General features: G+C 39.8%; 1 protein-coding gene across 2 annotated transcripts in view; it reads right to left on the bottom strand.

Moving 5' to 3' along the window:
* Positions 1 to 12,812, bottom strand: part of unc5ca (unc-5 netrin receptor Ca) — a 185,852-nt gene that overhangs the window by 74,587 nt on the left and 98,453 nt on the right. For both annotated transcript variants that reach the window (XM_085294557.1, XM_085294558.1), the window contains exon 3: positions 9,025 to 9,168. In XM_085294557.1, coding sequence (XP_085150683.1) covers positions 9,025 to 9,168 — 144 coding nt within the window. The remainder of the gene's footprint in view (positions 1 to 9,024; positions 9,169 to 12,812) is intronic.

The following is a 12,812-nucleotide window of genomic DNA, read 5'->3' as shown; positions in this document are numbered from 1 at the left end:
TTCCTAGTACAAAAATGTTTATTCAGTGTTTGCAAACATCATGAAGTCACTTTCAGAGCCAGCAACCAATATCCTCCCGATGATATCACCAAGAGAGCACCGAGGAACAGAGCACTGAGGGTTTTCCACTGGAAAGTTAATTCAGGGTGACTGTGGATGGATGTATAGCAGAAATATGTATAAGACAGTGTGTTTTTGCTATATGCATTACTCGAACTGCTACTGTAAGCATGCCATTTTATACTCAAAAAGGTCAAATGTGAAACTGCAACTGTGGCTGCTGCTGCTGAGCGCATACATCCAAACCACTGCAGTGATTTCCCTTTGCTGAGGTGGGGAATGATTGTGTCTAATGCTATAAGCTACAGTAAAGACAGGTTTAAGCCTATGTGAGTGTAGAAACTATGAAAAAATGCCTGCACACAAAAAGAAAAACCAAAAAAATATATATATCACTGTTGAGACTTGTTTTTTCTTAGTCCAATTTAACCATGATTGAAGGAAAACCTAAATACATGCAGCTGAGACATTTGCATCATAAGCAAAACAGACGAAATTCACTAATAGGCATTTTCCAGTTGACACAAGTAGCTGCCTGTGCTCCTGTGCCCCTGAGTGTCTGGACTCCTGATTGCTATGCAAACACTTGTCTCCGTGGAAGGTGGCAGAACAAATTGCCATCATCTGAAATTTGTGTGCGCATGCAGCTGTGTGCAGGGCTGTGTGTACGTGTCGCATGTGTGTGACCTTGACATATTGCTAAGATATTGAAGGAGAAAGGCTTGACCTGATAGCCACAGGGCCAGAGATCATGACTGCCATTGCATGCACATTTATGCGCATGTATGTGTCTACATTCCCCTTACCCCCGTGTACCTGGCTGCGATGCTGTGAATGACTCATTTACTATGTGAATATATCTGTGTTTGCCTCTATGTGCTTTATAAACCACAAAAGGGGCTAAAGTGGTCTGCTACAAAAGTCCAATAAAACTGTCAGATATTAAATATCACTGTATGTGTGTGTCAGATTTAGAGTCACAACACTTATTGCCATTATCCTGCTACAAACTGCATATTTTGTTAGTGCCTCGGAGTGTTACATCTGTACTTATTAAAAAGCTTGGAGATGCTGGAGAATGACACAGTTTAAAGCAAGAGAAGGAGAGAGAGAGAGCGCTGATGACAGAATTAAACAATAAGCTCATGAAGAGCGCACTCTCAATAAGCAATAAGAAATAACAGGGGAGAAAACAATGGGGAAGAAAATGAGTAGGAAGGTGAAAGCAGGAGAGAAATGCTGAATTGCTTTTGCATGGTGCAGTGGAAAAAAAGACACTTTGCTCAGCAAGCTCTAGCTGCCAGGAAGCATTTTAATCACAACAGTAGATCCAAATAGGAGCCGAAAAGCAGGGTAGGTCAGGAGGTTGGGTCGATTTGAAGTAAAAGGTTATCACAAAAGGGGGCTCAGTGTAATCAGATCTGGTTAAGGGAAAAGTCACTGTTATAACTGAGAGAGAGAAAGTGAAGGACGGTGGGACAGATAAAGTCAGAAGGAAAATATGCCAGTACGTGGAGAAAATAAATGCATAAAAAAGAGATATGAAGAGAAATTAATAAAATGAAAGACTATCAGGATTTAGTATAGAAGATTATTTTTTTCTTCTTTGATATTTGTTGAACCTTCAAAGCGTTTTAAAGGCATCATCCCTCACCATCCCGCCACCTAACCTCCAGCAAGTCTCACAGTCGAGCAGTTATAAAGTTTTACCTACTTTGAAAAGTTGGCTGACAAAATGTCGAAAGAAAAGATCTGGAAAGAGCTAGTTTGCTTTTGCTAAATTAGCGTGAAGATTTATGATTTAGCGCAGATCGCTGACAGCCACGATAGGACTGGTTAGACAATATAAAACATTGTATGTTAAATATAGCAAATATTGGTAACTTTTCTGTTGTTTTATTTATTTATTTTAACTATGATGTGATATAATGTAATTTCAGAAACTACTTTGTGCCACTTTTTTACAGCATTAATAATTAATTAATGAATCTGAACCCAAAAGAAGTTGGATGAAAAACTCAAATCAAGAGAAGTGATAATGTCACAGTGCATGCTAAATGATGCTACTGCATGATAAACAATACTGTAAATGGGTTGTGATGCATTCTCATTCTTGCGTACATAGGCACATTTATGCATGTAAAATCGATGCCAAGTACCTTGTTGATAAGCTAAGTCACTCAGCAATACAGCAGTGTCTGCAGTTATGTGTTTTCCTCTGCGAGTCTCAGAAGCCTGTAAACATAAACTTGTATTCATCTGTCTCTTAGTATGTATCAGCCCAAACATGAGCCAAAAACGGCACATTACCCAGATTTCACTGCACCCCAAGGAGGGCCCACTCCATTCGAGAATGTTATTAGCAGAGCTTAGAAGGATATTTCTGACTGTGTCACTAACTCTCTGCTGAGAGAAAAAAAATCCTCATCTGATGAAACATTGCAGAGAGTAGTGATGCTGTTATGAATTAAAACAGGAACAACTGACAAGCCAAATTAACGAAGGAATGTACTGCTGCCACAATACTGTGTGATCATACACTGTTGAACTGCAGAGTATTTGCTCTTATGTAAAATTCAAAAACACAACCTTAAGAGTTCTAGTAAAAAAAACAAACCCATTAAAGTATTTACTTAAAAACTAGAATCCTTCTCAGTGTGGACTTCATGCCCCTTTTGCACAGATTTCTGGAGAGGAGTTCTGACATTGTAAATGTTCTTTTTAAGCTTTGCTGGAGGGGTTATATTGGTCCACCTTTATCTTTGAAATACCCCAAAGGTGTTACATTAGATTCAGGTTAAGGACCCTACCTTGCCTGGTCATAGTTTTCATTTTTTATTCCTTTTCAGAAGCTCTTTTTGGTACCGTGTCAGCCCTCTACAACCTCGAATAAGTGGTTAAGAAAATGAATGGGCTTTTGCATTATTATCACACTGGGATATTCCAGTTCACCTGAGCTTTTGGAGAGTGGGAGCTGTCTTGTCAGCTAGTATTATAAATTTTAGTTAGAGTATGCGTTCACTGTGTTATACCAGGCCAGATTCATACCCGTCATGTTGGACCCCTTCTGACCTGAACAATTTATCTTAGTCTTATCCCGAAGGATGTGCTCCCACTAATCACCAGCCTTTTTTCCCCCCATGTTCTTATGCAAGTGTTAGTTTTATATATGATTTTTTTCCCCTTGGACTTTCTTGAAGATAGAATTTTCTCATTAATTCCAAGCTGTGCATAGATGCTGATGTTTATATGAGAGCATGCCCTTCATTCTCTTTGAGCTCTTACAGAAATTCTCATTTCCACTGATAATCTACTGTGCCAAGTCTGAAGCACTCACCTGGCTGGTTTTCACTGCTACGCTGTTGAAGCACGGTTTCTGAAAGTAATTTTTAATGCAATTAAGCTAATTGTAAATCACAGGTGTACTCGATTTTATTCAAATGATCACCCGATTGAAACTTGAGTGTCAGTAATCACAGGTGTATCTACCTCTGCTAAACAGAGTTTCAGGTTTGGGTCAATTAGTTTACTTTGAAATATATTTTTCAGTCATTTATTTTGCATGGCTCATCAAAGAAAAATTTTGAAAGGTGATAGAATTTTAAATGGTTTGACATTTAAATGATGCTGCAGATGTTTGTACTCACTCCATTCATACAGTATACTGGTCAGAGTTTCAGTACAGAAAATAGTTCTTCAAATTCTGTTTACCATATTGAATAATTGAATGTAAGGTTGGATTTAAATGTGATCTACACAACAAAATGGATTTATGTCGATGTATTATTCGGTTATTAATAGAATTAGGTCCATAGGTTTTCAGAAAATTACAGGATTTATACTTTGGTCTCTGTACACCACTGAACTGGATTTCAAATCAAACAATCAAGATGTGACTGAAGTGCAGACTTTCAGCTTTTTAGAAGCTCAAACCTATTTGGGCAAAGTAATAATTTTAAATATAAGGACAGTTTTCAATACTGGGACTCGAATGGTTTGCAGTCAATGAGTGCCTGAAGTCTAGAACACATGGACATCAAACACTGTGCTTTCTCTGCCAGGCCTTTACTGCAGCCACCTTCAGCTGTAGCTCCACCTGTGGTGTGGATCTCTCAGTCTTCACTTCCATCTTCAGTAACTGAAAAGCAATTCTCTTTTGGGTTGAGATCAAGTGACTGACTTGGTCATTGAAGAGCGTATTCCATTTTTCTCCCCTTGAGAAACTCTTGGGTTGCTTTTGCAGTTTGATTTTGGGTCATTATCCATTTGCACAGTTGAAGCGCTGTCTGATCAGTTCTGCAGCATTTGGCTGAATCTGAGCTGAGAGTATAGCTGTGTACCCTCCAGAATTCATCCTGCTGCTTCTATCAGCAGTCACATTATCAATAAACACGTGTGACCCAGTTCCGTTGGCAGCCATACATGCCCATGCCATAGCCTTGCCTCTTCTATGTTTGACAGATGATGTGGTATGCAACAGACCATGAGCCGTTTCTTTCCTTTTCCATACTTTTCTCATCCCATCATTCTGGTACAAGTTAATTTTGGTTTCATCTGTCCAAATAATCTGGTTAATAATTCCTATGATCATCAGATGTAGCTGCGTTCCTTGGTTTTCCAGATTTCGGCTGTTGCTGAGCCGGCCAGTACATTCCTTCTTTCTTTTGCATCAACATCTCACTGGACCTCACATTGACAGTTCCAGTAAACAGCTACCAAATTCAAATTCCACACTTAGATTTAACTCGAGATCTTTTATCTGTGTCACAGAAAATGAGAGAACAGGCCTAACATTACTTTTGAGCTTCTAAAAATTGGTAACACAGCATAATAATGGCCGTTATTAAGTTAAAAGTTAATGCTATGATATGTTTTTTATTTTATTTGATTAGAGGTGGTGTAGAGGCAAAAATACAAATTAAAGTTCACTGTGAAAAAAAACTCATGGACCTTTGTTGCCAAATTAATATACTGAATACTTCCAAGATAACTGGAGAGTGAATACATAAACACAGGTATCAAGTTCTGCAAAAGTGAAAATGTGATACATAGTTAAGGCCAAATAAAAGTGGCAATAAAACACAAGGGTCTGCATGATGGATTTCCTTCTGCAGAAAGAATAAGACCAACCTGGGAGAATAAGACTTTCAGGGTGCATGTCTGCTAGAGTGATACTGTCTGTTAAAGTCCTACATATGGGGATGTGTGCAGTTTATCCAGTGTGCATGCTGAATGGACTCTGTCAAATTCCCCAGTTGTCCTTTTGAGAGAGCACTGAAGCAGAGCATAACTGTCAGTATAAGCCTGGTAAACTGGAGAGGTGGGGTCGATTTTGTTATTGGTATTTCTTTTCTGCTTGACCTTTCTATAACCTGAGCACTCAGACAAGTCCCAGTTGTCTTATATGGCTGAATTGACCAGAGCAATGACGCTTGGAAAACTACTGTTGTGGCTTCAAATCTCAGTGAAAGAAGCTCTCAAGGAACAATCCATTGTTTTATATGAGGATTATGTTGAAAGACCAAACGACTTCTTTTAGATCAGTGGTTCTTAACCTGGGTTCGATCGAACCCTAGGGGTTCGGTGAGTCGGTCTCAGGGGTTCGGCAGAGCCTCCACTGCGGAGGTCGCAGAGGTCCAGCCACGCCCGAATTATCGTGTAAATTTGTGATGACACGCCCCCTTCTGGCCATCACTGGCTGCAGACGATCATGCTACACTGCTTGGCCAGGGCTGCGGGGAATGTAGCGCGCGCAGTAGTCAACATGTGAATGTCGTGGTAGTACTTCGCGTGATTTTTTTTTTTAACATTTTAATCCATACTAACTATGTCGGGCAAAAAAAGAAAGTGGTTGGACGAATATGTACAATATGGATTTACATGTATCACGGAACGTGATGGGAGTGAGCGTCCTATCTGCATGATTTGCAACGCCAAGTTGAGCAACTCTAGTCTCGCACCGGCAAAACTAAAGGAACACTTCTTGAAGCTGCATGGAGACGGGGAATACAAGAACACAACACTTGCTGAATTCAAGGTGAAGACAGCCAGATTCGATGAAAGGCCCACTCTGCCTGCTCTTGGATTTGTACCCGTTAACAAACCGATCCTCACAGCATCGTACGAAGTTGCTTACCTGATCGCAAAGCAGGGCAAGCCACACACCATTGGTGAAACACTCGTGAAACCAGCCGCGTTAAAGATGGCAAATCTGATACTTGGAACAGCGGCCGAAGGTAAATTATCACAAATTCCTCTTTCAAATGACACAGTCAGCGACAGAATAGAAGACATGAGTAAAGACATCTTGGCTCAAGTAGTCGCCGATCTGATTTCAAGCCCGGCAAAATTCAGCCTTCAGCTCGATGAGAGCACAGACGTTGCTAATCTAAGCCAGCTTACTGTTTTTGTGCGCTATGTGAAAGATGACATGATAAAAGAAGATTTTTTATTTTGTAAGCCTCTTACAACAACAACTAAGGCAGCCGATGTGAAGAAGCTTGTGGATGACTTCTTCGGAGACAACAATCTTTCATGGGACATGGTTTCTGCAGTTTGTACAGACGGAGCTCCCGTCATGCTGGGAAGAAACTCTGGTTTTGGTGCGCTAGTAAAAGCCGATGCACCACACATCATTGTGACTCATTGTATTTTGCACAGGCATGCATTGGCAACAAAAACCTTGCCTCCAAAAATGGCAGAAGTATTAAAAACCGTGGTGGAATGTGTGAACTATGTGCGAAATAGTGCTCTGAGGCACCGCATCTTCAGTGAGCTGTGTAAAGAAATGGGCTCTGAATTCGAGGTACTTCTGTACCATTCTAATGTTCGGTGGTTATCCCGGGGACAGGTGCTGAATCGTGTTTTTGCCATGCGTGTGGAATTAGCCCTGTTTTTGCAAGAGCACCAACACTGTCATGCAGATTGCTTCAAAAATCCTGAGTTCATTCTCATTTTAGCGTACATGGCTGATATATTCGCAGCTCTCAATCATCTCAATCAGCAGATGCAGGGTGGTGGAGTCAATATCATAGAAGCGGAAGAACACCTGAAGGCTTTTCAAAAAAAGCTAACGTTATGGAAACGACGAACAGAGAACAACAACTTTGCAAACTTCCCCCTTCTGGACAACTGTGTAAGTAAGGTCGAAGATGTGTCTGGAATCGGAGATGTTTCTGTATCCACGGAACTGAAGCAAACAATTGCAACGCACTTAGATGAGCTTGCAAAGTCTCTCGACAGATATTTCCCTACAAGAGAGTCATATCCAGCATGGGTGAGACAGCCGTTCACGTTTGCTGTTGAGACAGCAGATGTCAATGATGAATACCTTGACGAAATCATTGAAATTCAGCAGAGCCAGGTTCAACAGCAACTCTTCAGAACAACAACACTCTCAACGTTTTGGTGTCGACAAATGGACAAGTATCCAATTATTGCTAAGAAAGCCCTGGATTTTTTTATACCATTTGTTACAACATATCTTTGCGAGCAATCCTTTTCGACGATGCTGGACATAAAAACGAAGAAAGGAACAGACTTTTCTGTGAAAATGACATGAGACTGGCACTTGCCAAGGTGAAGCCACGCATATCTGAACTGGTCTCTCAAAGGCAACAGCAGAAGTCACACTGATTTGCAGGTATGTAATTTGTTGTAAGTTCATGCATTGTGTTGGTTTTGTTCTTTGAACAAGGTGATGTTCATGTACGGCTCATTTTGTGCACCAGTAAAAAAACATATCTCTGTCTTGAATTTGAAAAAAAAAAAAAAAATTTTCACTAAAGAGGGGTTCGGTGAATGCGCATATGAAACTGGTGGGGTTCGGTACCTCCAACAAGGTTAAGAACCACTGTTTTAGATTTTTTTTTTTTTATCAAACATCTCAATTCCCTTGCTCCTCAGATGTTGTACAGCTGTCAAATGACCATCACTCGTGACAGGATTTAGCTTTTTTCCTTTCCCTGAGCTGTTGCTGGGGGACTCCTGAAATGATTTCCCCATGTGTTAACTGTGTATGCAGTATTACATAGTAGTACTGTCTGTTAGAATGATATGAAGTCTGGCCGGGTCTAATCTGTGCTGTGTTCTTTTGGTGACCTTATAGTCAGACTCCCAGTTGTCTTATTAAATTCTTCACCAGACCATAACAGGAAGCTACTGATGGTCGACCAAAGTTATAGAGCTAACTCTCTGCTTAGAAAAGTTACACTGCATTATATACGGTGGGTACATTTTCTTCAAAGGTTTTTTTTTTAGTTAATTCGGTTTTAAAAAAAAATCTGACTCTCCAGTTTTTCCTGCTTAAAATGTAACCAACTGTAATGTGCTTTTAGTAAAATCACATGCATGAAACAAGACGATTCTTTTCATCCGTTACAAATATTGCATAAAGTAATACAGCCGACTGCACACCTAAACTTCAAAGCAAGGTAACAAACTCACTTTATCGTGTCCTGCTGTTCTGTGGAAATCCACAGCAGGTATGTGCAGCATAAAATCACTGGTGCAAGTGATGAGATGATAAAGAAAAAATCTAGACTACTTGGATGTTTTTTTTTTTGCGTTTTTATTTGTAAAAGAAAAATAGGCGGTATAACATCCCTGCACTTGTGTTCATATTACTACAGAGTAATAATAAACTACACACACCAGGGGGTTAAGTCAGTTGTGATGCCTCTATTTGTATTGAATAAGGTAATCAGTTTTCCCTGTTTGCTTTCAGTTTTAGACTACTGTGTTTTACAAAAGGCTTTCATGAGACTGAATCAACCCATGATAACTGTTTAGTGTATCTGTGTGCACAAGATTGCAAACATACACATTTTTACTGAGATAAGAGAAAATGTTTTGTTTTGTTTATCAGATAGAAAACTTTAAATATTAAATGTGGACAATCCACTCCCATAAGCAGTATTTTCCAACTTTTATATCTTGTATGGATGCTTAGAGTAGCTAACTCACATGCAATCCGGACATGTGCCTTGCGGCTTTTGGTGGTTCCAGCAGAGCTCCAGGCCACGCACTGACACCAGTAATCTTCAGGGCCAAACAGCTCCTCCACTTGCTGCCGTGTTATTTCTATGCTGGCTTCTCTCACCACCAGACCTGCAGCAAAAGGGAAAAACACCATTGTATTGTTTACAATTTCAACTGGGAATAAGAATCGAGCAAAAATGCAAGCGCTAACAAATGGTAAGTCATAAATAAGTTATTTTTTTTTTATTTACTTGTCTTACTCACGTGCTGATTCTCCAGAAAATGTGAAACTTAAATAAGCTTCTATTTGCCTGATATGGCTTACATGTTAGCTTAAAAAGAAAAAGTAAGAGCAATCCATAATAAATATCTCAGCTAGTAAATTAAAGTTGAGGATAATCATTCAGTAGCTGCTGGTGTTTACAAAGCCAGGTCACTTTACAGAGTAGATCCACTCTGGATTTAATATCACATTTGTGAGATTGTTCCTTTGCGCTTTTACTCTTTATCTCAGTCCACCCCCAATTCCCTCTTTTCTCTGGAGTTTTGAAAGCAGCTCCTATGTAAAGAATAAGTGTAAGATTTGAGTAGCTGCACCCTACTGATAGCACTACAAGGGAGCACAGATAGAGGGGTACTGAAAGAGAAAAAAGGAAATGAAGTCTAAGGGAAAAACTCACGATGAGACGCAGAAAATCTACATTTAAAAAAAATCTACATACAGGATACAGAAAATTGAGAAACTCTGTGACCAAGGAAAGTAATATTCGAGAGAAAATAAACAGAACTATCAAGAAGCGATTAATTAAAGTAAAAACTTTAGGTTACAGACTGGAAAGGAAGGGGAGAGGGCAATGAGAGAAATGGTAGACAGGTAGATGTAATGAAGAGCAACATGACAGAGTTGCAGGGAGAGGAGGATGACAGGTTAAGAGGTGGAAGAGGTCGATAAAATGTGAAAAGGAAAGAGGGAGGAAACAGAGATAAAAATGTATTCAAGTAGGAGTACGTGGGGATTGGGGAGTAGATGGGCAAAATGCCATGAGAAGAGATCTTGGCAGTTTATTTCAGGTTCAGTTGAGTTACAGAGACCCCAGAAACCGTCTCTACGGGGCTCCACAAATCTGACTTGGGCCTATTACTTATGAAGACTCTCGGCAAGTTCTTGCCATAAGAGAGACAGTTATAGCAGCAAAGCCAGGACTGAGGCAAAGGGGACTAAGAGGAAACAAAGTGAAATACAGTGAACGAGACTGAGGCAAACTTAAGGCCATTAATGGCTGGTGGGAGAATTAATAAGTAACCCATAAGGTCAAAGTGTAAGAAAGGCAACATAAGCTTTCAAGTAAGATAGCTGGAAGATCGGTATGGCTTTTCAGTTAGAAATAAATAAATAAACCTCAATAAGATGGAGTGTGTGGAAAGTAAACAGGGACCTTAGATAATACAGAAATTCAAATTGACTGATGGCACAGGGAGAAAAGTGTAGAGTAAGTCCAAAAATAAAAATCTAGTAGGAGGCAAAAAAGGGGCTAAAAGCCATTGATGGGAAGAGCACTGTAAAGAGCAAAGCTTGTAAAACTGTTGTGCATACTGATGTTTGAGAAAACATGCAAACAAAGGAGATTGATATGGCTTCACAGCATGAAATGAGAGAGCAAAGGAGCACAGCAACAGAGGCAAAAAAAACGGCAGCTAAAGAGACAATTATAACAGGCAAGGAAACCAGGACTAAAGCTGAGACAACGAGTGGGCAAGCAATAGCAATGAGACAAAAAAAAAGACAAAAGTGTGAGCACAAGAAGGGCAAGAACGATAGGAAGAAGGTGGAGACCAGTGAGAATGCTACTGCCAAAGTAATGAGCAATTAAAGGGAATTGTTCAAAAGAGTCAGACAGCTAGATGTGAAAAAGGGACTCAGCATATGCAAAGAAGCATATGGGATGGTACATGAAAGACACCACGGGCTTTGGTGACTCAATGAGAGGGTGGAAGCAGGCTTCTGATGAAGACAAATAAATGGGAAACATATACATATTTAAAGCTTTTGCAACACTGTGTACATGACTTATTAGGTTGAATATCAAAAATCATTAGAAGCTAAATATTATTCAATTAGTGGAGCGTTTCAAGCAAAGCCAGTGGCTGCACTGGGATACACTGAGACACGTGTGCAGGAACGCTAAGAATTTGTAAAACAAAACAGGGAAAAATTTAACACTCAGAATTAAATGTGCACTTTCCACCATAAAATAAGGTAATGGCAAACTGGCGGAAGGGGGGGGCGGGTGGCAGCACGAAAGAAGAAAAAAAAAGAGAGCACACTCACAACTGTTTCTGTAAACTACAAATATTGGTCTCTCTCCTGCCTTTACTGCTTGGAGAATAAAACTAAAGCGTGTGGGACGCTGGCGCACCTCAGATATTCTGACTGAGAAGCTGCAGCTGACTAACACTGGATAATAAGATATTTTCTCCAAGCAGAAGGCTGAAGGTTTTAAACCTCAAAGTTTTTTGAACTTGTAGCTTGCAGCTAATAAAAAAGCAACCCAACAGAAAAAAAGAATTTTAAAGTTTCCAGAGATGTATTATTAAATTTTTAAATGGTTGTGCAGTGGCTAGCTAATTAACCATCTCTATACTCTGAAGCATAAGTGCAGAACTCTCAGTTATAAACTTCAGTTAATTATGGTTCAGTGCAAAGTTACTAGAACACCTAAACTGCTAGATAAGAGGCAGGGATCAGCAGTGAAGGATAACAATGTGTTTTACAAGGTAGGAAACAACAAAGAAAACAGACAAAAAAGCAAAACAAACTAGGAACAGGTCATATACAGTGAAAAACCACGCTGTGAAGGGCTAAGAACTTCACAGTAGATTAAAAACATGGCTGTTCCTATGAAAATATGTTGAAGAAAATACACCACTTAATCAGTAGCGGTTTCTGATACGGGCGACACGGGCGGTTGCCCGGGGCGGCATCACGGGCATCGGCCAAAAAAAAAAAAAAAAAAAAAATGCTTGTACTCCTGCTGCCCCGACATCATGCCAGCGCATATTGGGAATGGCATAGGCACCGATCGGTTTTCTATCGCCCATTTGCTGGGAGTTGGGCGCCCAGGGCGCCAAACAGGTTAGGACCGCCACTGCACTTAATCCTTGTTAATGTAGTAAAGACTAAAGGTCAAAACTGAAGAGATGAAGTCTTCATCGTGCTAATGCTAACTAATTCTCACTTTCAAAATCAATAATCTGACTTTCGTGAGATAGGGTTTGCTCTGAAAGTCATGCAAAGAAATCACATGAAATCTATCTAAATAAAACAAAGCCTGCAGGCTAGTTCAGACAGACAACTCAAGTTGCACTGCATTATATTCCTCGTGCCTTCTACCAAACATTTCTGGTTTGATTTTGTTGTATATTAAGCTGCAAAATATTCAGTTCATCTGCCTGATGTTTGAACCCATCTACCACCTCAGTATCTACCTCTAGCCCCGGAGGGATGTTTGCTCATTCTGTCAGTTTGGATATGTAATACATTTGCTCAAAGTTATGAGTCCTAGATGCAAATTTTATCAACAATCTATGGTTTTACACATTTCAAACATCAACCCTCTGATTGAAATATATTAGAAAATTATGGTTTCAAAGCTGAAAACAGAAGTTATTGATTTGAATGAATGTATCTCTTAAATAATGGCTTTAGGCTATGCAGGAAGAACAGCTGTGGCCTAAGTATGCAATGTTTTTGACATGACGATTATGCAGCTGTT

Source organism: Mchenga conophoros, linkage group LG12, assembly GCF_057382185.1.
Source record: "Mchenga conophoros isolate Kocher_MC1m ecotype Shallow Benthic linkage group LG12, M_conophoros_male_GT1.1, whole genome shotgun sequence".
NCBI classification, from domain to species: Eukaryota; Metazoa; Chordata; class Actinopteri; order Cichliformes; family Cichlidae; genus Mchenga; species Mchenga conophoros.
The sequence above is the reverse complement of the archived record's forward strand: the minus strand, read 5'-3'. Positions and strand labels throughout refer to the sequence as shown.